Source organism: Crocodylus siamensis, chromosome 1 (assembly GCF_052110815.1).
Source record: "Crocodylus siamensis isolate JL-2025a chromosome 1, ASM5211081v1, whole genome shotgun sequence".
Lineage (NCBI taxonomy): Eukaryota > Metazoa > Chordata > Crocodylia > Crocodylidae > Crocodylus > Crocodylus siamensis.
The window spans coordinates 294,523,000-294,550,595 of record NC_143395.1 but is presented as its reverse complement, the minus strand read 5'-3'; the positions used below and the strand labels follow the sequence as shown (position 1 = coordinate 294,550,595).

Genomic DNA, 27,596 nt, shown 5'->3' with positions numbered 1-27,596 from the left:
CTAGGCAGTCTTTTCCACTGCCTCACTGTTCTAACAGTGAAGAAGTGTTTCTGAATATCCAATATAAATTTACTTTGTTACAACTTCAAACCATTGGTCCACATCTTCCTCTCTGCAGCAAGAGAGAAAAGGTGCTTTACCTCTTCTTTATGGCAGCACTTCAAGTTTTTGAAGACTGCTATCCTGTCCCCTCTTAAAACAGTAAGGTTTTCTGCAAGCTGAACATACCTAGCTCCTTCAGTCTGTCCTCAAATGACCTGTTTTCCAAATCCTTGTTGATCTTTGTTGCCTGCTGACTATCTCTGACTTCTCCACAACCTTTTTAAAATGTGGAATTCAAAATGGCATGCAGTACTCTAGATGAGGCCTAAGCTGTGCTGAGTACAGATGCACTAACACCACCCATGTCTTGCACCTAATACTTCTACTGATGCATCCAAAAAATGCATTCACCTTTTGTGCAGCTGCATCACACTGCATACTCCTCATATTAAGTCTGTGATATACCAAGACTTCCAAATCCTTTTCCATAGAGCTTCCATCCAGCCAGGTGCCCCCCATTTTGTATCTGTGATTTTGATTATTCTTCCCAAGGTGTAGCACTTTGCATTTGTCCACATAGAACTTCATCCTGTTAGCTCTAGCCCAACTTTTCAATCTGTTAAGATTCTTCTGAATTTTTCTTGCATCTTCCAATGTGTTCACAATTCTTCTCAGTTTCATGACATGCACAAACTTACTCACAAAACTTTCTATGCCAGCATCCAAATGATTGATAAACATTGTAAAACAATTGTGCATTGATCTAAACTATTTCATGGCTTGAAATAAAGTGAAATTTTATCCTATAACAGCTTATTTAAAAAATTGCACAGGCTATAACATCCAATTCTGAAATAAAACTAGAACTGTAACTGATACATTGGAGTTACAGTTATCAAAACACATTTTGATAAATTCCATGCAAAAGCTCATTACTAGCACTGGAAGAGAGCGGATATTTTCCCAAGAAACAGTGCCCAGGGAGTCCAGCTTTTCTATAGATGTATCACATAAATTACTTTCTTTGTGGTAGAATTTTTCCTTCTGTTTCCTCCCATGAAAGGACTTCAAAGTAAGGCAGAGATCAAACCAATCCTCGTGTCAGTCACTGAGAGTCATAAACTTCTGTAACATATCCTGGAGCATCTAATTAAATTGTTTACCAATCACCCCTTAGAGATTTAACCAGAGAATGTAGGAGTAGGTCTAATAAAGGAAATAGGCACCTAATCTCTAGACACTGGGCATGTCTACACGTGTCCCCCATGGTGCAGTTGTTACTATGCCATCTCAGCAGTGCAGTTATTTTTAGCAGCTATGTCGCCATAATGATGCACTATAACAAGGTAGCTCATTGCTATGGCAACATAGTAGCGGTGTCACGGCTTGTGCCTACCAATGCTACATTACCATAGTAATGAGCTACATCGCTGCAGCTCATTGCTATAGTGACATAGCATCTCATGTAGACGTGCCCACTGTGCTGCCAAAGTTTTGGTGTATGTCCCCCAGAGTGGACTGTAGACTCTAATGGCAATCAATGTGACTCCCTATACAGGGCATGGAGTAAGTTGGATGCCTCTGAATGTCAATACGAAATATCCTTCATATTAAGTTAGGGGCTGCATAGAGCTAACTAGGATGAAAAGATGAATGCAAGGGCATGTCTAACTTTCTGCCCCTTTATTAATCTTAGATACCTGACTCAGCTGCAGAGAGGAACCTCATCCACTTCAGAGCCAGGAGCCAAAGCCCTCTCCTGAATGTCACTGCTTTGTTATAAAACACAACCAGATGACAAGGTGGCACTTGCCAGTTGACAAAAGACCCAGCTTCAGATCCCCTCTGAGCTTCAAACCTGTGTTTTTTCCAAGAGTTCTCTGCACAATGCTACTGGCCACACTGGCTGTAGTGTGGTGACTTTCCAGCCACCTGGTGAAGGTGGGCCGCTGTGCTGCCTTGAATGTGAGACTCAAAACACAGAGCGCAGGACCTGAACCAGAGTCACCAGATCTAATGGAAACATTAAACTGAAAATGTCTGGGATCAGATCAACCAGTACTAAATTCTGCTTTGCCCCTATTGGGTAGGTAGAAGTGGTAGCTAGGATATGCCACTTGCTGTACCTACTCTGAATCCTGGATGTTTTAAGAGGGAAAGGCAACATTATGTTTGTTGCTGCAGTGTACTGCACTCTGACAATTCCCAGGCAACAGCATGGGTCTGGAGGATTGTTCCTGCCAGTTTAAGAAAGAACTGCTCCATAACTTGAGTTAGAGGATGGCTTAGACCCTGATAAACCCCAAGATTGAAGGTTAAGAGTCACTTTTTTGTCTTCTTACACTCAGCTGTGCTAACCCTGAATGCAGGTGCCGTTCAGATGCCTACCATATGATCCTGGAATCTGCTCTTCACTGAAATCAATGAAAAAGAGCCATTAACTTTGATGAGAGCAAGATAGAGCCCTAAATGAGCAACTAGCATTACAGATTTAACAGTAGCTACATTTTTCTACATTGAGGGGAAAATACGCCACTATTGAGGCAATGCAGAATGACATGATTCTGGTGAAAAGGATCTTGGAAATTCAAAATACTGACATCATGATGCAGTCTTTTACAATCTCTGAAGGCTACACTTAATCTGACATTTTAATGTCCCACTCATCCTTATCACATACCAAGGGCAACTCGTGCTGCTGATGCATCATAATTGATCCAAAATGACACCCATGATAAAATGGTAATCAGTATTGAGGGCATGTAGGTCTGAAGAATAAAGTATCCAATGTTTCTCTTCAACTTAAAGCTCAGTGACAGTCTTGGATAGGCACCTAAGAAAGAAGGAAAAAATAGCATTATTTATATTGAAGAAAGGCACTAAAGACAAAACTCTTTTCTTTAGTTTCCATAGAAACTGAAGCTTGCACACTTGATGGGGTATCTGTAGAACAGTAGGGAAAATGAATTTAATATATTATTGGTTAGCTGAATTCATGACATTCAAACGAAAGCTAGGTATGCAAGCAATTTAAATTTTCAGAAGAGGAGTGACAGCAAGCTTGATTTTTAACTATCAAACAATAGACTGAGCATTGGCTAATTTTTTAAAACAGGTGTGTATGCACATTATTTTACTAAGAGGATTAGCCTACTTTAAAGTCTGTCAATTTTGAATTGTTTATTATTTGCACAAAATAGTTATTCTTCAGCTGGCACTTACATAAACATGTGCTGTCTAAAGTGTCAGAAAAAAAATCTATTAAAATAATATTTAGAAAAGGACTCATGGCCTATTCAAAGCCCTTCATAGTCAACTCAGGCTTCTATACAATTCGGCAAAATGTTTTGTCTGAAACATTTTTGACCAAAAAAGGGAGATTTAGGAAAAAGAAATAATTTTGCAAGTTCATGTAAACCTGAGTAAATTGTTTCAGGCAGGAAGGGAAAAAACAATAATGCTGAAATACTCTGCTTTGACATTTTTAAACAGAACTTTTTGGCTTTCTTATTTAAAATTGTTGCATATCAAAATGTGCCTCACTTTTATTAAACATATTTTTAAAACATTTGTTTAATTCTTCAAGAAACAAATCTTTGATTCTTGGACATGTTCAAAATATTGTATTGCTATCAATATAAAACGAGTTTTTGGGGTTTTTTTGTTTTTCAGTTTGAGCAAAAAATCTGCTATTCCCAATGCTCTGTGTTTCCATTATTATCTGTGAGCTGATATTTCTGACTGCCAATGAAACTGCTCCAATCATGTTCTCTGCTCTAAAAACAATTTCTTAACACATCAAGGCCCAATCCTCCAAAAAGGGTTGATCCTATATTAATTGCCACTGATTTTAACTGGACATTATACATTTCATCATGTTCCAAAATTCGAATACAATAAAAGCCGTAGCACTTCTGGCTGTGTGGCTGTCTATCCATAATGCTCTGGGCCAACTGTGCATGTGCCACCCCTTACTGACAGATGGACACGTGGGTGGTGGTAAAGGTGGAGGCAGCCAGAGTGTGCTCTGCTGCACCAGGGAAGGGGAAGACGAGGGGAGGGGGGGCATGGGTTGAGGCCCTGCGGTGGGGAGTGTGGCATGGGGCCATGTGGGGGTGTAGCAAGTGGCCCCGGGGGCGGGGCCTTACAGGGAGCAGGCACAGGAAGCGGGTGTGGAGTGCGCTAGCAGAGCCTGTCAGCTGCAGCACATTGCCGCAGGGCAGGGAGCGCCCCACATGGTACCCTGTGGCTGCACGACACACTCCACATAGGGGTCACCCCCTGGCTGCGGCCATGGGGCACAGAGTGCACAGGGTGTGTACAGGGGTGTGGAAGATGTGGGGGGGCATGGTGTAGGGCAAGCGGGGAGCTGCTGGTTGCTGCACATGGCCACAGGGTGCAGTGCACCCCCCGTGCCCACTCCCTGTGCAGCAACCCATGGCTGCACATCATGCCCCTCCGTGCAGATGCACGTCATGTCCCCCAATGTGAGAAGCACCCACTGGCTACAGCCACGGGGTGCACAGGGCATGGGGGGGAGGTGTGGCATGTGGGCACATGGGAAGCTGGAATGGGGTTGTGCAGGCAGTGCCCATCAACTGCAGCATGTGGCGATGGGGTGGAGCACACCCCCCTTACCCACTCCCCATGTGGAACCCTGCGGCTGTGCCCCCACCCTCCCCTGAGGGGAGTGACTGCCGGATGTGGCTGTGGGGTGTGCTGGGTAGGGGGGGAGCATGGGGTGAGGGGGGTGGCACACAGCCACAGGGTGCCATGCAGGAAGCCTTCATTGAGGGTTCGGAGGCACCTGCCTGATGCAGCTTGAAGCTGTGGCATGCCCCCCACACCACTCCCCTTGTGGCACCCTGCAACTGTGCGCCATGCTCCCATCACTCCAGCATGGCAACCCCGCACGCACCCCGTACCACACCCTGGCGCAGCTCCCTGCACCACATAGGTGCAGCCTGTGGTCACTCCCCATGCCATGTCCCATGATAATGCAGTGAGGCGTCCCAAGTGCCCCATGGCACACACCGAGGCTGCTGCCCCTGCCACATGGCCGCAGCTGGCAGGCATTCCTCATACCCCTGAACCACGGCCCTTCCCTTGCGATGCCCCATGGTTGCGTGCCACATGTCCTGGTGCAGCCATGCATAATGCCCCCCCCCACACCCTGTGCCATACCCTAGGGCCACTCCCTGTGCCATGTGGTGTGGGGAGAGGGAGTGGAGTGGGGCTGGACTCAGAGCAGCAACACAACCCAGAACAGCGGTAGGGGTAGGGGGCAGCGAGCACTACAGAACCTGGAGCGGTGGTGGGAAGGGGGCAGGGCTGGACCTGGAGCAGTGGAGGTAGGATGTGGGGCCAAATGCGGGCATCCGTCCCCACTCTGCCCCTCCCCCCATCATTCATGATGGGCATTTTGCTAGTTAGGCCAATAAATAAGCAAAGATTTACAAACTTTATCTGAAAAGGATAAAGTATATTTTCAAATGCATGCTTGCCCCTGAATATTTGCTTTATTTAACAGAGTTGGTAAAAATCTTCACTAACCATATAGTAGATACATTTGATCCTTGTGAAGATTTGAGTCAGAAGTGAATTTTAAGGGATGGATGGCTGTCTCAGTTCATGAATGGAAAGACGTTGGTGACGGAATAATTTATCTCACTGAGGGAACCAGGCTGAATTTTGCTATTGAGCAGAACAGTCTATGCTTTTTTGGCAAACAATCCCTCAAAGCATCAGTTTGCTTTATTACCTTCATTTTCTAATGAACAGTACCTCACTTCCAAGGATAAACTCTCTCCTTCAAACCATGCCTATTTTTCTGCTAACAAAGCTTCACTCTTTCTAACAAAGCTGCCTAGATTATCTTATTTCTTCAGCCCCCTCTTAAAACAAAGTATGTTTGAAAATATAGGAGGGACTGAACAACCTCCTGCTTGGTAAAACTATCAGGGAAGAATCAGGCTTTGCCTCTCACAGGTCACTTGCATTCTGTCTTTACATCCCTAAAAACTATTGTTACTAGGCTGGTTAGATATTTTATAAGAACCCAAAGTTTGGTTGGAAGACCCTAATTCATTGCACCTGGAATGTTTTCTTCAAAATATCTTAGGTTCCATAAATTATGGCTGAATCTAAGGCGGCTTTGAACAGTACCCTGCTTGGATGTCCAGAATCTCTCTCAGGCTGGGAACCTTAGAAGCTCTGAGCCACAGTTCTACACAACCTACATGGCACATCTACCATGAAGCCAGGAAGATCCTTGTCTTTAGTTCTAAGAGATCGCCTTAGAAAGTCTGCCCTAGAGCTAGGAACCCCTGGCTTTACAACGATCTGTCTAGTGGAGGAGATGTACTACATAGACTACATCAGTGCCAGAAACTCTGGCATACCAGGATCAAAAGTCATGAGTATCCCAATTCTAACAAGGGCTTAGTTCCCAACTCTGCTACAGTGTGCTTGGAAGCCCTGATCACCCTGATCAGAACTGAAGCTCTCAGAGACTCAAGTATCCCTGTTACAGAGCCTGAACTCAGAGCCTGGAAGTCATGTGATAAGCTTCCAGGCTTGCTGGTTCTATAACAATCTCCAAGGGCAGGCTGCACAAAAGCCACATGTGCAGGGCAGTCCACCTAACCCAGGGCTGCTTCAGGAAATTGATGTTCATGTCATTTTCACAGCTGTTCTTAGCAACAAAACTGACACAAATGTCAATTTCACTAAGTGGCTATAGAGTCTTGAAATCCTATTTGGTTTCTGAAACACAATATTTTAGTTTCTCCAGCATACAAATGTATCAGCATTTGCGATTAAAGGGAAATTTCAAACTTTATACATATATATTTAGATCATTTGTGTGTGTGTGTGCATGCACGCATATATGAATGTGTGAGTTTGTATGGTAGACATTTTATTTTAAGACTAATCAAAATTTTTACAAGTATTTTGTCCAACTGAAGACACCACTTCTACAAGCTTTTCTAAGATTCATTAAATAGTGTCTGTCCCTGAAACTACCAGGTTCTAAGTTACCTTAGCCCATATTACTTCATCACTTTCACAGGTGATTAACTGGGCTTTTCTTCTCTGATTCTCTTGCTCTGTACAGTCCACAGGTCTCCATAAGGTATGGATGAGAAGGAAGATTGTTCGGAAGGGAGCTGACTTTTGTTTTTTTATATGGCAGGTCTCTAGAAAAAGAGGTTTCTTCCTTATGTAAACAAGGATGCATGGACAAAACTTTTGTATATTGAACGAGAATTCAAATGACATTTATATCTGATGATTGATTTCCTTGCTTGCTTAGCATTAAAGTTGTCACTGGATAACCTTTTGTTAATTACGGTGTGCTACATTTAGAAATTAATTCCTTGGCAAGTATAGCTTAATTACTTGGCAAGTCTAGCTGTTACCGTATTTCTTAGCATACCATATGTACTTTGTTTTTGATGAAGAAAAAAAGAGAGTTATGACTAAACAGAACAGGGAGACATAATTAGCCATGTCAATCTGAAGTCAGTCAGAAGGCAGAGTAGATATGCACCTTTAGGGATCAACTGAATAAGATATATAAAGAGAACACAAGCTTTTGTGAATCCATGTTCACTTCAGTTGATGCTGTGAACTTCACCAGATGAAGTCAACTTGGGTTCACAAAAGCTTGTGCTGCCTGTATATACCTTATTTAATTAGTTTTTAAAGGTTTATATCTATCCTGCCTTCTGCACATATCAGGGATAGAGATTAATTTTCAACTCACTCACCCTCTGTTTCCTGCTTAGGCAAAAGCTATAATTTTAATGCTTTTAAAAGTGAACTGCCAGCCAAAAGCTGAACTTGTAGCTGCTACTGAAGACTGGATTCTAGGGATGGATAACAGATTTTGAAAGCACCAAAATAGTCAGCAAGGTGAAGAAATAGGAGAGTAGAGAACAGGAACAATTAGCAGACAGCAACGTTATCAAAGAAAGCATGCTTGATTAGTTGTTGGACATTAAGATCATTAAGAAGAGGAGATGGTTGACATCTGTTGAGTGAAGAGCTTTTAACCATTAGAATTGCCAGATGTCACGGAGTCACAGAAGGGCTCCGTGATTGTGAGGGTGATTGGCAGGGCTGCCAATCACCCAGGCAGCTCAGGTGCCGGGTTACCAGGGCAACCAGGCGGTCACATGACCGGAAGGGGGCAGGGCCAGGCCTTTATAACCAGCTCAGGCCAGAGCCTGAGACACAGTTCCCTTCTGGCTGCCGCAGGAGCAGGAGCAGGAGCAGGAGCAGGAGCAGGAGCAGGAGCAGGAGCAGGAGCAGGAGCAGGAGCAGGAGCAGGAGCAGGAGCAGGAGCAGGAGCAGGAGCAGGAGCAGGAGCAGGAGCAGGAGCAGGAGCAGGAGCAGGAGCAGGAGCAGGAGCTCGAGCTCGAGCTCGAGCTCGAGCTCGAGCTCGAGCTCGAGCTCTGCGGCTGAGCTGAGTGGCCGGGGTTAGTGGCTACTACTTCATCGCGCTAACCGGCTGCAATGATGCAGGGAACAGGATCGCCCTAACTGGAGGTAGGATTGAGAGCCCTGGTGGGGCTTGGAGTTGTTAGGCGTGTGGAGCCTTTGTATTTATGTTATAGCCAGATGGCTTGAGTGTTTAGTTATAGTTTACATCCGGAGGACCGGGGAGGCTGTAGGGGAGCGAGGAGGCCTCAGGGGAGCTCCCCAACAGCTTGGGGGTTCCCAGGGCCCAGTTGAGGCACAGTGCCGGGGGCACTAGTGTCAGTGCGGCTGGGCATGGTATTGCGCCAGGGAGGCGCAGTGTGCGGGTTACAGACCCCAGCCCAGAGGGGCGGTGTTTAACCCTGGAGCGGAGTAGTGACAGAGCGCAGGAGGCGCAGAGTCAGCCTGAGAGGGAAAGGCCCTCGCAGCAGGGCAGAGACAGAGAGCGGCCTAGCTAGCCACCCAAGGGCGCTGAGATTAGGGCGGCGATAGTGAGCCGGCCCGAGGGCGCCGAGGCCAGGGCGGCGATAGAGCTTAGGCCAGGGCGGCGATAGTGCCAGCCACCCGAGGGCGCCGAGATTAGGGCGGCGGTAGTGCCGGCCCAAGGGCGCCGAGACTAGGGCGGCGATTGAGCCAAGGCTAGCGCGGCGAGAGCAGCCTAGCTAGCCACCCGAGGGCGCCGAGACGAGGGCGGCGGTAGTGCTTGCCCAAGGGCGCCGAGACTAGGGTGGCGAGAGACCCGAAATCCGGGCGCAGGGAGTGAGCCGGCCCGAGGGCGCCGAGGCTAGGGCGGCGAGAGGTGAGCCGGCCCGAGGGCGCCGAGGCTAGGGCGGCGAGAGGTGAGCCGGCCCGAGGGCGCCGAGGCTAGGGCGGCGAGAGGTGAGCCGGCCCGAGGGCGCCGAGGCTAGGGCGGCGAGAGGTGAGCCGGCCCGAGGGCGCCGAGGCTAGGGCGGCGAGAGGTGAGCCGGCCCGAGGGCGCCGAGGCTAGGGCGGCGAGAGTGCTCCAGACTCAGACCGAGCCAGCGATTAGCCAGGCGCCGGCTAGAACCCGGCCCAGGGGGGGCCGGTAGTGAGCGGCGCTGGTGGAGCCGACACAGGAGGCGCCAGCAAGTGGCTGGGCGCCAGCGTGATAGGCCCAGGGCGTGGGGAACGGGCCAGAGATTGGGGCCCGACCCAAGGAGGCGCCAGGTGGGCGAAGAGCCCCGGTGCCCGAGAGTGCGAACAAGGGCACCCGAGGGGCGAGGGACCATACAAGCGTCCCCCGGAATAGCTGCGAGGCTTGGGGCGTGCTAAGGGGGAGGCTTGGAGGCACGCATTGCCCTTAGGGCAGGACGCTTATTAAATCCTCAGTCTGGAGTAGGGACGAAGAACTAGACCGTCCATTAGGGAAACTGGCAGCCTCCACATCATATATCTTAACATCAAAGTCGTGGCGGGCGAGGTTCTGAGGGTGCTACGTCACCCTAACGTGACGGTAGGCGGCGCTAGGGAGCTCACGGCCGCCCCTAGTTGCCGCTCCCTCACACCAGACATCCGGTAAATTATAATAAGTCATGAAGTCAACTGACTCTATCACTACTGCCTGCATAGAAATGCCACTTCTGCTGCCAGACAACTAGTTTTAAGCTTTGAGTGGAACAGGACTCAAATGGTGCAAGCACACTGCTGCACCTCCCCACTCTCTTGGCTTCTGCTCCTCCCTCCAAGCAGTTAAAAGAGAAGGAAAAGAATAATCTCCAAGCTCCAATGTGGGCATAAATATTGCTCCCCCACCCTTAAAACATGCACCCAACTAATTTTTGGGAAAAAGGTGAGTGTGGTATGCAGATAAATACAGTAATATTTTACTGAAACTGCATTATTGCTGTTGTTGTTGTTGCTTTCCCTAAAGAATGGCCTAGAGAACAGTATATTGTCTAAGGGCCAGATTCAGGTACTTTTCTTTCCATTGAGTAGTACCTGTTGATTTCAGTGGTATAATTTAAAGAGTATCAGTGGTATAATTTAAAGAGTACAGTACAGAAGAGGGAGTGGAAGAATATGGTCTTAACTATATAGGGATAACAACATGACTGAGAATGCTGAAAGGAAAATGAATAGTTAATCAATATCTGAGTACAAAAAAACCTTCATTTATTTAACTGCTTGGTAAAAAGCAATTACTTGTTTCTGTTTCAATTTCATTAAAAGCCAGCAAGCTGAGCTGAAATACCTAGCTCCGAGGCTAAATTAGTCTCTTGCTGTTTTATCCAAGTAGAAACCAAGATAACAGAGTTGGTCAGTTACAGAATTCTTATTTAAATCTGCTCTTCTGGGATATTTATTTAACTAATTGGAAATGTACTTTAAGATTGATCTCTCAGAACATGCCAAATAATTAATTTTCAAAACCTATTAAGGTTACCTTCCTTTTTCAAACAAGGAGATAATTTGACTAGAGATTACTATGAAGTTTTCAGTCAAAGTGGGTTATGTTTTTCTTTTCCTGAACAGCCTCTGTTGTACAGTTTATCTGGACAGCAATATATATTTCTTTTGCAGGACCCCTTTAAAAGTTTAGTCCTTTGCAGTAGAAAACTCTCATGGTTGTAAAATAAAAACTTTCCTGAGATTCTGCACTTTTCCCAAATGAAGAACGAACACTCTAATTTTAAGAATAAAGGCAAGAGTTTTGATGACAACCATACTTTTTTTCTATAACATTTAAATTGGACTTTTTTTTTAAAAAGTACTGTCTAGCAACTTATCTTAATGTCACATCCTCATCTAGAAATTGTGTGCAACCACATTATAGAGTGAGCAACAGTTGGAATTAGGAGTACTGTGAAAGTTGAATAGTTTGGTAGCCAGAAAGTAGCTGAAAGCCAGGGATGAGATTTTCCAAGCAGCCTAGCTGATCTGAAGGCCTAATTCCCATCCATTTCAATAGACAGAGTCATCCAAATACCAAAACATCAGCCACTATCTATGTCTTTTTCCTGGTTGCCCTTGCCGCTTAGTTGTAACTATGGAAACAGAGCTTCAAAATATTTTGCACAAGAACATACAGCACTGCTTCTTCATGAAGCACAGAAAGAATAACTCATTTTATCTAAAAATGACTGTTATACAACAGCTTTTTAATGTGTCTGAAGTGTTCTTTTATTTTTCCATAATCTGTCAAATTATTACTCTATTTAAATCTTATCTACACAGGAATTCTTCTCAAAGAACTATCTAATACCTGCCTTTGACTCTCTGAAAGGCTAATCTAAAAATGAATTGCACCAGCCTTCTTTCCACAGAAAACAGAGGGACTCATTATCCAGGGAAATTTGGTGAGTCTACAGAGGGTGCATCTACACATGCCCCTGACTGTGCATTTGTTACTGCACAGTCATTTAGTACTTGCTTTAGCAAGTGCTAAATAACCTCAATTACTGCACAGTCCAGCCATGCACAGGTCGTCTCTGACCCTACTGCACTGTAGCAACTAGAAGTAGCATCGGAGTCATTATTTGTACGTGTCAATGTTACGCCACCATAGTGCCAACCTACGTCACCATAGCTCATTGCTACAGTGACATAACGTCATGTGTAGACATGCCCAGAGAGAAGTAAAACATCTTGAATTTTCTCCAAACCTTCTAGAGGGCAGCCACAATCATGAACAACAAAAACTACAATAACAACAGCAATAAACTATAAGCCCTTACTGGCTTAATAAGCTGGTTGTATGACAGAAGTAGGTTGTGAGGAAGAATTTGAAAAATGGCGCATTGGCTTTTTGCATGATGCAGTTGAGATTTTCCATGTTTGGAGATTTTTGTGGTAGAAAGCATGAAGATAGTTTTGTGAAAGACATATAATGACTTCTTTGGATAGCAATATACTAGTGCCACATTGGATTAAACTTGAGGCTCTATGTCCTGTCTCCATCAGTAGCAAGCATTAGGTGCTTAAGAAGTTACAAAACACTTCACAACTGACTATAACAGTGGTGTAACTAGCCCACTAAAAGTGTCTCAGCTTTATCTCTAAGCCTTGCACTCTCTTCCAAATTTTTGTTAGAAATAACTATGATAATTCTGATATATAAATATCAAATCCTATTTTTATTTCCTCTGCAATCTCTTAGAGGTTGTTATCTCATACTTCTTTGGATTTCTCATTTATCTAAGTTTAACAGGTCTCTCTCTTTCTACATTATTCCTGATTCCATCATAAAAGCATTTCTCACTTATTCAGACTAAAACTTGGCTTTATACTGTCCTAAAATCCTCTCTAAGTCTCCCATAATGAGCAAAAAAAAAAAGATGTTCTCCATCAGTAACATGAAACAAATATTTCAAAAGGCAGAAATGTGTGTGATAAACAGTCGCTGCCAGGAAATATGGTTGTGGAAAGGAAAAAGTGCATAAAGGTCTGATGAAGGATTAGGGAAATTGCTTTTTTCCATTTAAACAAAAGCTTTTTCTTCATAATTATAAGCAAAAGAGACATGAAACTGCTTGACAAACAAATTCCCTTCAATTACATGCCCAGCAATATGTATATTTTGTTCTGAAATACAGTGGGGTTGCTGTGTTCTTTGAAGCAGATGCTGCATGCAAAAGAGTATATGAAGTGGTTGCTGTAAACATCTATGTTTAGTTTGTCAAAGTGCTTTGAAAGAATAGGTGCAATAGGCAGCATGCTTTTGTGGTCTAACAATCTAGAGCTCCTCAGCTGTCATCTTAGTCTTGCCAGTGTCTCACGGTGTGTCTTAAGCAGGTCATACAGCCAAAATTCACATGTGGGTGCCTAAAGTTACACTCTTCAATACATGCTGCAGTTAGTCACATCTATAACTACCTTTTGTTAATGTTGAAGATCTGTATTAGGATCCCTCCCAGAGATCAGGCCGCTATTAAGGGGAGGGGTAAGTCTGCAGACTATAGTAGGCCTTAAACTGTTTAATGGCAATATGGCATATTGTTTGCTTGACCAAAGTTTATGTAAGAGCAGAAGAGGAAAAGGAAATGAGCAGGCAAGAGAATGTCAAAGGTGAAAGCTGTTTTAGAAAGTTCAAGAAAGGTTAAAAAGAACTAGGCTAAAAGTTGCTTAGACTGCTTTTAGAGGTATGATGCCAGTCAGAGCTGGTTTAGGACAGGACATGGCTCCAAGAAGGGTCAATAGGCATATGAATGTTAATTGCAATAGAACCTATCAAAGACATTTCTATATTTTTAGGCTTATTTAGTAAGCTTCAGAAATGAGGCCAGGTAATAGAGTAAAAAAGCTGTGGCCAATGATGGACACAGACTGAAAATTGAAGGGGGGCATCCCATAACACAAGATCACAGCCTTCAAGGCAGACGGGCTGTCTAGCACAAGACCAACAAGAGCTCAGAGTCTAGGAAACAGCCTGGGAAGCAAAGACGTATGTAACCATACTGTCCCATAACACTAGATAAGTGACACCAGAAACAAGGTCCCTGAAAGCAGGGGGGCTGAGTCCTGGTCTTGGGGGAACAGACCAAATTAGGAGAAGGCCCGGAAGGCTATATGGACATGTGACCACAGAGAGACAGCCAACCAGAGACAGCCATGGATGAAGAGTCAGGATTAACAAAGGGCCCCTCCTTTTGTCTGTCCCCTCCTTTGCCCCATGCCTCCCTGTCCTTCTCCGTTTTGCTCCCTGAGAAGGGTCCTCATTCCAATCCCTGTCCCCTGGGAAGGGTCCTGAGGGCATACCAGCAGCCCCTCTCATCCACCCCACTGGAGGGGGGCTGTGGGTCTCGACATCCTACCTCCAGACTGCTGACACGAAAGAAAGAGTCTCAGAGTGGAGCCTGTATCCTGACCAGATGTACTTTGACTCTGATGACAGCCCTAGGATTGGTAGATATAGAATTGTTTGTTTGTATTGTTGCTTTTTTGTTTTTACTCTGTATCAATAAATTCGCCAATTATCGACTAGCAGGTGTTGTGTTTGGTCTGAGGGTTGTGCCTGCCTGGAACAAAAGTATAGGTGCCGGATTCAAATCCAGTGTCATCAACTACGTCTCTGGTAAGAAGTAGTCCTGCTTCACGGGTTACTGCATACTGGATTTACCAGATAACAATTTTTCTTAATGCAAGTATAGTTGGCAGCACTATGACTGTATAGTAATATAAAATACTAGCATAATAACTGACATGTAAGGAAGTAAACTCTGTATGTACACATGACAAACAAAAAATGAAAACACTTGCCTGTGGCAAAGACAACATTCCTTGACACCAATCTGTGTTCTACAATGGAGAACTGAGGAAGTTCAATTCTCTCTACACCAGTGACTGCATTATTTCCACCTCTCCAGTAAAACTCAATGTCATCTGTGGTATAGCCATCTGGAAACAGGGCAGAAAATATAAGAAAGAAAAATCACACCATGTTTTAACCATTAAACATCTGGTAGCTGGTTTATCTTTTTAAAAGTTTGCAGACAGAATTAGGGCATAGCAGTTGAATTGTTGGATGTTATTTTATTCCATATTGGGGGTTTTCATATGTTATCATTTTGAGAGTGTGTCGTTAAGGAAGTCTTTATTACAGGGTCACAAAGATTGTTGCCTCCCCACTCTTTTTCTCTCCAAATAGTTCTTCTGAAATCTAGGGCAAGAATAAAAGAAACAGCATGATCAGGAAGTGTCTATCCTCTAACAATCTATTCTAGGAACCTTATTACAGATGGTTGTAATGTAAAAAATCATGGGTGCAGCTACATGTGTGCTTTACTGCAGAGTTGACTAGTAAGCTCCTCAGTAAATTAATTAACTCTGCCACAAAATAGTACTGTCATGGACAAGTACTATTCTACAGTGCAGTAGTTATGTGCACTGAAACACACATGTAGATGGTGACTGGAGCTGGCTGGGGCATGCGGGTGCTACATTGTGGGGGCTGCCTGTACCCCAGCTAGCTATCCAATACCAAAACCAAGTGATGCTTTGTTAAATATCGTAAGAGATGGAATAGTCCATCAGTGCAAATTAATATCTTTTGGACAGGAATTTTCTTTGAGGTCCATTAACTCCAGTGGGAAGGGGCGAGAGCAAGTGTAAATGACACAAGGAGTTCAGGGTACCGTGTACTGATATTTTATGTATGTAGATGTTCCCAGTATTTTCCATCATGTCATAGAAATGGAGCAGTGGATCTTGAACTACAATTATAAAGCAACTGAATATTCCAGTTAAAGGAAATGACTAGGTTGAAGAGAGAATCTGTTTTTATGTAGAAGTGAATTCCAGATCATAAATGGGCCTATCTGACAGCCCAGGGGGTCCTGCAACAAGACCATTCATGCATAGTAAAACACACTGAAGGAAAATTCTCTCTCAGTGTTTGTATTCTTCAAAGTGAATCTGATTAAAATATGAACATCCATTCTCTCATGTTATAGATAAGCATCCAGTCACTGGCTCTGGCTAATCAAGCTGGAGTGATAAATTACTTCATTCAGTCTCCTAGCCCCATTTTTTATCAGCATTGCATGCAAACCTCAAATTAATAATTCCCTTACATTTTAAAGGAGGCAAAAAGTAAATAAATTAAAATTAATTTTTTTTAAGAATTGATACAAATTCATATATCTGTTAGACTATGTAAATAAAAACTGTTTGGCATGACTTGCATTTATTTATATACATACAGCTTTCAATTTCCAGAGTACAGTTCTGTTCATCCAGTGGGTATCTTCTCAAGTCCATCATACAAGCAGCAGTAGTTGTGATTCTGAAATGCCAAAAATCAAATAGAACAATTCTTGTTTTTAAAGTGAGGGAACATTGAAAAAACCCACATCTCTGAACCTGTTACTGCAGGCTTTATTTTGAGCACTACTTTCTCACGTGAGCGGTTACATTAACTTCAACAGGACCACTCATTCTGGGTTACTTGTGAGTAATCCCTCTAGGGTTCAATTGTTTTATTTGCATATGTAAATACTATTCAAACATTCCTTAGGCTTGACAGAAGGCAGGGCAGTGTTGGACCTGGTAGACTAACCAAAATCAGAGTTGCATAAGGTTTTATGAGCAACAATTTAATCTGTCATATAATGCTATGTGATAAAGCTGTATGTGCTTCTAGAGCTATCTTATAAAGTGAACCATTGCTCACAGAGGATTGTGCATCTGTGATTCAGTTACTCTCTAAGGTGAAACTCCACCATATCTTCTACTTGATTTGAGATTAACATGGCTGACTACCTCTCACTTCTTATTTGTCAGGACTGAAGGACCTGGCTTTCTATCAGAAAGTGAAAAGCAGTAAAAGTTTTCTACAAATAATAGGATGATTAGATCTCTGTGAACAAAAGATTTTGGTGCGTTAGTACTTCTGAAATATAAAAACCAATTTGTTGAACTGAAAAGTTGAAAAAAAAAATCTTTTGTTTGCTTCTTTGTTGCAAGTGGACTGAAGTTTTAAGTGAATTAATATTCAGTATATTGAGAGGGTTTTTTTTTTAATAAACAGGGATGTTCTGAAATGAAATAAAAATCCAAATTTCAACAAGAATGAAATAATTTGGCTTTTTTTGCTTTTTATTTCCAAGACAAGTAAAATATTTTGAATCAATATGGGCAAGTCTGACTTGCTTTTTTGCCTATGTAAAGTTTCAGCTGAAAAATGTTAGCCTGCTCTAATGATGATTTTTTTTCTTTACTGTGTTACAGTTTTGTCCAGTTTCTTTTTTTACTGACATACCACGCAGCTTTACCAAGACCTTTAAACAAAGAAATGTGAAGCATAGCAAGAATGAGAGAATGAATTCAAAATGAGGAAGCCTAATTTGAATGTAATACTACCTTTTCTCTTATTCCTAAAGTTAGAATATTTTTCTAATAAGTTTTAAGCAAATATCTAATTAGTGATCACTACATTCAGATGAGTTTGTCTATTAATTTAAGATTAAAATAATAAAATATGTATATGCAGTAAAAAACAGGTCACATCAATTATATTAAGACTTTCATCATTAGAACAGAATTTTAAAATTAATGTATTAATATATGAGTACTGCCATTTAGATTCTTATTCAGCAGAGTATTTAAGCGCATGCTTGACTTCAAAAATTCTTCAAGGTCTGCTGAATTGAGGCCTAAACCATGAACAAGAATTATGGAAATCCATCATGCTAATATTGGCTTCATGTGAGCTTTATACTTATACTATCTTCTGTGTTTGCCAAGGTACAGATTCTAAAACCAAAAACATTTTTTCCTTAACAGCCTTGAAAACCCTCACGAGCCTGTCAAGATAGCCTGATGCTTAGGACCACAATTTCAAAGGCACAAGAAAGCAGTTAAAGTTACACATTACACTTAGACCATACTAAGGGTACTTAAAATTAGGGCTGTTCAAAGCTTCGGTCACCCAGATTGGATTCGGCAGAGATTCAGCTTGATTAGGTAGCTAAATCTCCAAATACAAATCGAATCAGAGGACCCTTTAATCTCTCTAAATTGAATCAGAATCCTCTAGAGAGATTTGGAGAGATTCAGACATAGACACAGTTTTTTAAATGTTTTTTTCTACATATCTCTAGGTAGCAGGGGCTCGTGAGTGCTGCGATGCTGGGGTGCATGGAGCATCCCACAGGAGTGCAGGGGGGTCCACAGTGAACTTGGTAGCAGACCCAGAAGTGGGAGCACACAGCCAGCCTCCCCAACACCCCCTCAGTGACTGGTGCCTCGTGGGTCTGGGGGGCACCCGGGGTCCCCTGTGGCCAGTCACTGAGCCAGGAGGGCACAGGGGGTCCCCTGGCATGCTCCTCGGCAGACCCAGAAGTGGACCAGAAGTACTTCTGGTCCACCTCCAAATTCACCACAAAGCACATGGAGGGGCCCTCTGCACTCCTGTGGGACACTTCATGTGCCCCAGTGTCATGAGCCATGCCTGCTACCTCAAGGTATGTAGAAAAAACTTTAAAAACTGTGTCTATATCCAAATCGCTGATTCTCTGAATCAGCATTGAATCTTCAGATTTGGATTTGGCAGTATTGAATCAGGGACAGTGATCTGAATCAACAAATCAAATCACTGTCCCTGACTCGGGCTGGATCCGAATCCAAATTGAATAGGGCGCGCTTTGCACACCCCTACTTAAAATGTGAGTGTCCCCCATGTTAAAACTTATTACTTCATGCAAAATGCTCTCTGAGCATCAAAAAGTTATGCTGCTTCGGGGGAGGGTTAACTCTGGGCCGTGCTACCTTGATCATGTTAGGGTAACTACAGTCTGCTCCACAGAGGTAAAACGAGTAATATGTAGTCTTTCAGCATCTCAGGATGTACTGCACTGAGTTCCACCATCTCCTGTTCTGTGGATGAACTTTCCACACTCTTGGAAGTGGGGCCACCAAGGTTTAGCGCAGTAGCATGCTTCTCCTACTCTCAGGGGCTCCATGCTCTCACTGCACTAAATCTCAGGAAATTCATACAGGGAGCACAGTCCTCTCCCCACCTCCAACCCCAGGATGGGAACAGGGGATGTGGAAGGAAGCCACATCCCCACCTTAAGCCACCTGGCCATGGGAGAGCTGGCAGCACTTGAGTGAAATGGGTCAGACAGCACAGGAAAATTTCAATTAACTTCTAGTAACTGAGGTCAACTGAACTTTTCCATGGCTTTTGCTGGGATCCAGGCAAAAGGTGAAGCCTCTCTGAAGAAGGATTGAGTGGCCGAGATGATTTTGGGGGAGAGCAGTCAGCAGGGGTCAATGGATAGCTCCCTGCAGCAGAGCCTCCCCTATCACCCCACTGCTCCAGGATGGGAACATGGAGGCCTGTGGAGGGACACCACAGCCCCATGCCCCATGCTTTTCTAACTCCAAGCTCTTTGCTCCCACCACTGCATCTTTCCTCCCTTCTACCCCCCTCCCCTCCTCCCCAGAGCAAAATACAGCTCAGGTGTCCTGGATCCTAGCCATGCCCCTGCTTACCAGCCATCTAGTAGCAAGTCAGAGCTGGGCAAGCAAGAAATGGTATTAACTCTTAATGTGTGACTGCTCAGATGTTCTAATTTTAATACCACTTGAAGATTTCACAGATATAGTATGGTCTAAGTGTAACATGTCATTTCATCTTAGTTTCCCCACTCTTGGAAATTTCAAAATGGCAATCCAAAGTTTAAAAAAAAGGTAATCATTATTACTATCTCCTGCCAAAGCCAATGTAATTTATTGTGGAGTTTCTACTTAAGCCTATATTGAGGTAACACATGACAAACAAACAAGGCTGAAGCTTCAGTAATTTTTCTATTTTATTATAAATGTGCTATCTGTTCCTTCCAGATTTAGAAGAAAAAATGGTTACTTTTGAACATACTGGGTATTTCAAACAGATTGCATTTTTCTTGTAAATGGTACTAGCTGGGGCATAATTAGAACTGAATTTCCAATGGCCAAATCTCTTCACTGACAGTGAAGAGTTTTTTTAGCAGACATCTGGGGCAATACTATCACACTAAAGGAAACTAATGTGTGGGGAGGATACAGGCAACTGGCAGTGGGTGGGCCTGGTGCAGGTATAGCCAGTGGATCTGCTCCTATTCAGATATTCCCATTTTTACATTTATAAGGGGAGGCTAAGGAAAAGGCAAAGTAGAATCTGAATCCTCCCACATGGCCAAATATAGCTCATGGAAGTAACAATGCTCTGCTTTCCTGGTCTTTGAACATATTCTATGTTGTTAGTATCCAAAAGTTTTAAATTACAAAATACCATTTCCTGGAGGAATTCCTTTGGTTGGCCCATTTTACTTCCAACTGCCCAATGGCATGCCTGTCATGGCAGATGCTCTGCTTTTATTCTTAACATGTGTCTCAGTGGCAGGAGTAGCTTATAGACAGTAGTTCCCCCAGTTGTTCTGTGGTTTAGGGGAAGGATTTCTCTCCATTGAGCATCTGCCCAATGCTTTGCTGTCTCCTCAGGCAAGGTGCTAGATTTAGATCTACTAATTATAAAGACTAATCTCTCTCCAGTATAACTATTAACAGCTCTGACTTGGCACATAAAACTACCACCAATCAGGCACAGAGGAAAAAATAATAAACAAACGCCACCTTTGATAGATGATCATTGTATGAATGTTCTAAATGGCAAACTATCAGCTTTACAAAACCACATTTGTTATAACGTGAGATTAACATGCACACAATTCAATTGGTTGTTGTGATACAAATCAAGGATCCAAACAATTCAGTACTCTTTCATCTTTTAATGAGATGAATATCATTAATTTAAAAAAATCTGGACAAGATTTGCTATACTGAATGGGGGCTCATTTAGTTAAGGATTCTACAGTGGCAGATAAATTCATGCAAAAGCAGTTGCAAGTATAACAGCTCATTATGTATCAGAGTGTTTAACTATTGTCAGATGCCAAGTAGACGGAATCTACATTTATAAAAGATATATCTATCTGGCATATTTGCTATAAAATATGAATCTTTCAAACATGTATTTGCCTTCAACGTTTGCTGTATGACTTTTTAGGGAATAAACTTCAGTATAAGCCCAGAGGTAACAAAATACTTATTACACAATTGTACTAATGGGGGATTTTAAATTCCATTATATCTGTTGGATAAAATGTCTAGTAACTTGTTACGCAGACAAGGTTCTTTGGGTGAATCTGATATCTTTGATTGGACCAATTTAAATAGTTGGAAAAATTTTCTTAGCAAGCTTTCAGGTTTAAAAACCTCTCATCAGGCTGAGGATGCATCTGCAGTTGATGTGTGCTTTCTCATCTGCAGATGCTTCCTCAGCCTGATGAGGGCTTTTTAAACCCAAAAGCTTGCTAAGAACATTTTTTCCCAACTATTTAAGTTGGTCTAATAAAAGATATCAGATTCACCCAAAGAACCTTGTCTGCCTATGTCCTTAGACCAACATGGATACAACCTATACCCAAGTAACTTCTTAGGTATGCAGAGGATAGCTTTCTGAACAAAGAGTTGAGTTTACAACCAAGGGTCGTATGTCTTGGACCTTATTATGACCAGTAAATAAGAACTGGATTGGATGACTTGAATGTATTTTTCAGAACCTTTCCTTCAAGCTCATATTGCTGTCACAAAGAAACATTTTTATTAATTTTGTTATGGATGAGATACTGCCTGGCACAGTGAGATGCTAAGGCTCCCATAACCTAGTATCAGAGCACTGACATAGAAACTGTTAAAAGAGTCAAATAAACATCAGGCCAAACACAAATTCATATAATTTTAGATGAATGCAATACAGAAAAGAAAGATGTGCACTTGCATAAGGTCCCCTTATCCAGCTTTTTACTTGCTACTTCTTCCTGAACTTTATTATTATATTAAATTGTTACCTAGGGATCTCAATTTTATCGTGCCAGGAGTCATAATACAGATACAAGATAATCAAATGGTTCCTGCCCAAAGAGATTAATCTAAATTGTGTAATATTCTCTGTGAGGGAGCTATTGGTTATTTCAGTGCTCTTTCTAGCTTGATATTAAGAGTTACATTCAAGACTGAGTGCCTTATTAAACTACAATAATCATGGTAGAGACTCACAAAAATGTTCTTCTTTCTGTGTGTTTATAACATTCATTCTTATGACATCTTGGGCAAACTGATTCTGTTTATGGTATGCATGCAAACAATCAAATAGACCATATTTTCCATCCCCTCTTTCTAAAAGCCTTTTGTTTTGATTTGGTTTGTTCTGCATTATTATTGAGGAAATATTGCATAGACACAAATATTTTACCTCATTAGCACATAATGAGATTTGTCATCAATATGATATGTGATGGAAGGAACTTTCAAAACCACAGGCCAGGTTCTGACAAGTTCCTCTCTCATTCTTGGAATTATTAAATACATCATTCTTTATGAACCATGGTGTTTGTGGCAAATCACTGTCTTTGAGACAGCAGAGAAATCTGAGATAACCAAGGCTCAATCACTTTAAAAATTACCATTCAGTCATGTCAAGTAGGGAACAGTGAGTGAGTGGGGCATGTGCATCACTTCAGTTACACATTTTTGAGAACTGGAGTTGCTCAAAAAATGGAGCACTACCTACTGTAACATCTCCAGTTTCCCCATAGGCTCTTATTCAACAGGAAAAGGCATAGACACCTGAGAGGTTGAAGACATTTAGAAGAAATGTGTTTTTACTACTGATATTATTTGAATAATTACAAGCAGCAAAGAACCTAGAAGAACCAACTGTCTGCATATTGCCTTAGCACCTGAAAAATAGATTACAGGTATGTCCACACATGCACACTTATTGTGCAGTAACTGAAATCACTGTGCAGAATGGGTGCACATCTATACATGTATACCTGTACTGCGCAGTAAATATGGTAACTTACACCAAATTGGGTGTAAATTTGATACCTGTATTATGCAGCATCACGGAGCGGGCCCTAGGAGTGGCCGTGATCTCCCAAGCGCCCCCTACCGTGCCAAGTTAACTGTTTAGCACCCTCAGTCTCGCCCGCCACCTCTTGGTGTTATATATCTTTTAAGGGAGACTGCCTTACTGTTCCCTATAACACGGTGCTCTATTCGTCCTGGCCCCTATCCTATGAGGGGTGACCCGGTGCGCCCCAGCCTTATGGGCTACGCATGCCTCCAACCTCCCCTTTAGCATGCCCCAAGCCTCGCAGATGTGCCGGACGTTGACTGGTCAGTTTACTCTCTGCGCCCTGACTGGCACTCTTGGGCTTGCCACGCAACTGGCACCTCCCATAGGCACTCTGGCCTTGTCACTCAACCGGCGTCCTGGCTAATGCCCCTGGGTTTGTCATGCAACCAGTGCCCTTACTGGTGCTCCCGAGTTTGTCATGCAACTGGTGCCCTCTTACCGGTTCCCTTGTATTCGCTAGCCCACTCAGGCCAGCTCACTATGCTTGCTCCTTTAAGTTTCTTGCTAAGCTCACCCCTCTGGGCTTGTCTATACACTCACCCTGCTGGGCTTCTCAATAAGTTTGCCCCGGCTGTGGCTTCTCCCAGATAGGTAGTTCCCCACTAGGGTCTGTCTCACCATGGTCACCGCGGGTCCCCTCCCCCCGTAGTGTTTGTCTCCGCGCTCCCCACGTTTTCGCCCCGAGTGGGCTTCTCTGCGGACACCGCATGCTTCCCCACGGGGTGCTACCTTGCTGGGGTTTCATCACCCGCCTCCCGCAGTAAGTTCCCCTCACTGGGGTCTCGTACCCCCTCTGGGGCGTGTCCTGCACTCCTTGCACTACTCGCCCACACTGGGGCCTTGTAAAATACTGCCCCACAGGGCTGGGATCTCCAGGAACCCCCACACTCTTGGATAGCTCCCCTGAAATTATCCCGCTAGCCACCCCCACTGGGGTTGGGGTCAGGACATCTCCCACACGCAGCGCTCTCTACCACGCTAATCATCCCGATAGTCACCCCCACTGGGGTTGGGGTCAGGGCACCCCCACACGCAGCGCTCTCTACCACACTAATTATCCCAATAGTCACCCCCACTGGGGTTGGGACACCCCAAAACACAGCGCTCTCTACCGCGCTAATTATCCCAATAGCCACCCCTACTGGGGTTGGGGTCGGGCCACCCTGAAATACAACGCTCTCTACTGTGCTAATTATCCCGATAGTCACCCCCACTGGGGTTGGGGTCGGGCCACCCCGAAATGCAGAGCTCTTTACTGTGCTGGGAGCACCCCCACCTTACTGGGGAGCCCCTAATGAGGCCTCCTCCTTCCCCTACAGCCTCACCCGGTCCTCCGGTGTAATGATAACAAAATAGCAACATAAAGCCCGGTGCCAACCAGCTACAACCCAAAAGAAGCTGCCCGGCTATAACCTAAACTACACGCCACCTAGGCGCTCCCTCACTTCTCTGCCAGGGTTCTCTTCACCCTCTCTCATCATTATATGAATGCTGGAGCGCTCTGGCTGCTTTGCTTAACTCTGGTCGGGGTCGGCTCGGCTCGACTCGGCTCGGCAGCAGCAGAGCTCCTGCTCCTTGGGCTGCCAGAGGGGAACTAAGTCTGGTCTTGGCCTGTCTGGTTATAAAGGCCAAGCCCTGCCCCCTCCTGGTCAGCTGACCCAATCCATCGCCCTGGCAACCGCCAGCTGTGCTGCCCTGTTGACAGACAGCTAAGCCCGCATCGCCATTACTAGTAGCGAGCACCCTAGTGCTCCACTACACTCCTTCCCCCTTAAGTACCTATCCTTCATTAGGAGCAGGGTACACAAGTGCCCAGCGACATGCAGGTTTCAAATTTATGCCGGATTAGTTACTACACAGTAATGCATGTGTAGATACCTTATTGTACAGTAACACTGTGTGGGTGGACTGACTCGGGACTAGCTTTATTCCCAAGTCAGTCCACACAGCATTAATGTGTTTTAACACCCATACATGTAGATGCCAGCCTATTCTCACTTACTGCACAGTAACTTTAAGCTGAATAAATGCACATGTAGACATGCCTTCCTTTGATCATCAGTGTCAAGGCTTCAAATATTACTCCCTTTTTATCAGCTCCAGGTAAAGTTTAACTTCATCCAGTTATTTGAAAGCTCAGATATACTGCAAAAGCTGGGCTCTAGTGCTGTCTATATTTGGTATGAAGGAAATAGAGAGTGAGGCCCTTGCAGACATTACATTTAGAACATGCTCAACCAGTTTAATCATATCTTAAATAGTTACCTGGCCACACATTTATGCCATTAGTGATGCAATAATACAGGCAGTAAATCACAAAGTTATTCCTCAAAATATGCATAATAACTTTGTGGCTGATTTCCATCATGCGTTAAATTAAATGTGTGGCCAGGACAATCACTTCTGGCTTTGGTAGTGCATCAGGGCCCTTAACTCTGGTGCACTCCCAAGGCTGGGAGCTCCAGTCCGATGATTGGCACTCCCAACCTCAGAAGCTGATCAGAGCCCTTGACTTCAGTGTGCCTCTAAAGCTGGGAGTGCCAGTTAGCTAATTGGCTCATATTTGGAAGTAATGTAAAAACATATATTGTCTAAGGTTTTTGTAGATATTGAAATTCTAATAGGAAGACCACCAAACATCTTGCCATTTTCAATACGTTATATGGTAGTGATTCCCAGAGAGTGGCTGTGACACACTAGCGTGCTGTGAGAGGGATGGAAGTTTACTGCATGACTGCCCTGTGGGTAAATGCTCTCCTCCCTTGTCTAGGCCAGCGGTGCCTCTGGGGACTGTTACCACTTCTGCTGCCTTTTTCTGCCCTTCCCTAGTCCAGAAAGCCCTTGTGCTGATCCCACCACAGAAGGAGCTGTAGGGCTGGTCACCCATGTGTGAAATCCTGCAGGGGGCTGCCCTTCCCCCCTGAGGTAAAGACCGGGGGTTGGGAGGGGTCAGACAGTAGAAAGAACAGGGCACAGCAGTGTGAGGACCTGCCCCAGATGCCCTTAAGTGGCACCAGTTATTTCAGTGATTTTCAATTCTTTTTAGCCTCAAAGCCTTCCTCCGTATCTTTTTTGAATTTAGATCTCTGTGTTTTTAACTGGGGTACTGTGAGATTCAGAAAAGTTATGGAGCAGTGGCCCCGATGCTAAAAAAGGCTGAGAACCACTCGTATAGGGCATTTATACACATATTTTTTTCTAGTGATGCACCAGAGATCCACTGCTTAATTGAGTCTGCTCCATGTGTAAGCTATGGTGACTGGCATTGTGCCACGTGCAGTTGTATAAGTGTTGAAATGCGCATTAGCACACAGAAAATGGTGGTGGTGAGATTTTGAACTAAAGCACCTCTGAGGTGTTTTAGTTCAAAAGCACCCTGCCGCTATTTTCTCAGCACTGATGTGCATTTCGCTGCTTATACAACTGCATGCACTGCAGCGCTGGGAGCTTTTCAAAGTGCCTAGTGCTCTGATGCATACATGTGTAAAAATGCCCACAGAGACTAATCTTTGCTTAAAGAAAGATGTATTTAGTGTTATTTTTTACAGTAGATTTCAGCACTGGTATGATTTCCTCTGGCAGGGGAATGGAATATAAGTTTTGAAATACGTATGTATATACCTTTTTGGGTGTAAGAGTGAAATGTGCCAGCATTTTTAATACAGAAAAAAGTGGGTGCCAGGTGTCAAAAGTGGAAACACTGATTTCTGGCATGCAAAGCTAAATGAAAGCAAAATACTTCTTTTATCAAACCCAGTTGCACCACAATCATTTTCTAAACATTCATGTACTCAGTTTCTTCAAGCCCTTCATAAAAGTATGAGTCTTCCTATTTTTATCCAAAAAAGACTCAGTCAATCATAATTAATACACAAAATGTAATAGATCATAGGGGAGTGAGGAGTCAAGGCCATGTCAAGTGAAACTGAAACTCCTGATAAAAACAGGAGAGAGAGTATCGTAGTCAAATGGCGATGCTGGAAATATACCCTATCTCCATCCTGTTTGTGGTCAGGCCTGGCCTCTTAAGCCAGGACTGTCTTAATCTGCTTTCTGGTACCATGTTAACCGGTACAGCCTGGTTCCGTAGTTGGGCTGTGAGCAACTAAACTGGTGCCCCTACCTGGGCTAGCCCAGAGGAGGGTATGTGGATACCCAGCGGGGCTAAAAACAGGACCTGTCAAAGAGTGGATGAGGTCCTTGTGCGCCAATGGCCATCCATACCTGCACAGGAGATGGGTGTCAGCAGGTCACTCTGCCCGAAGAATCACCAATGATGCAAAGCAACTCAACTAACCTAGGAGGGTTTTAATAGTACCTAAGGTGCTCCAATAGTCACAGAGGCCTCAGGACTGACTTGACTTGACTCCATCCCATTCCAGTTTCTAAAAAGAATTCTACTTTCTCTTAAATTTCTCTTAAATCGTTTGGGTTTGATTCTAATTTGTGCTTAGACCCCTTTATACTGGTCTAACAATACACAGGGGCTTGAATCTTTTTTACCCTTAAATTTTTTCATTGATGTGGCTGTGCTGGTAGAACTAGTGGGAATGTCTCATAGAGTAGATTCAGTTCCTACTAGCAATACTGTTTTTTGCTGAAGCAGCCTGAACAGAATAAGGTGTACTAGGAAAAGCACATTTTT

General features: G+C 43.8%; 1 protein-coding gene across 1 annotated transcript in view; it reads right to left on the bottom strand.

The window, feature by feature from the left end:
* Positions 1-27,596, bottom strand: part of GABRB3 (gamma-aminobutyric acid type A receptor subunit beta3) — a 195,879-nt gene that overhangs the window by 36,717 nt on the left and 131,566 nt on the right. The window contains exons 5-7 of the mRNA XM_090064919.1: positions 16,185-16,267; positions 14,743-14,880; positions 2,723-2,875 (exon numbers count right to left, since the gene is read on the bottom strand). Coding sequence (XP_089921045.1) covers positions 2,723-2,875; positions 14,743-14,880; positions 16,185-16,267 — 374 coding nt within the window. The remainder of the gene's footprint in view (positions 1-2,722; positions 2,876-14,742; positions 14,881-16,184; positions 16,268-27,596) is intronic.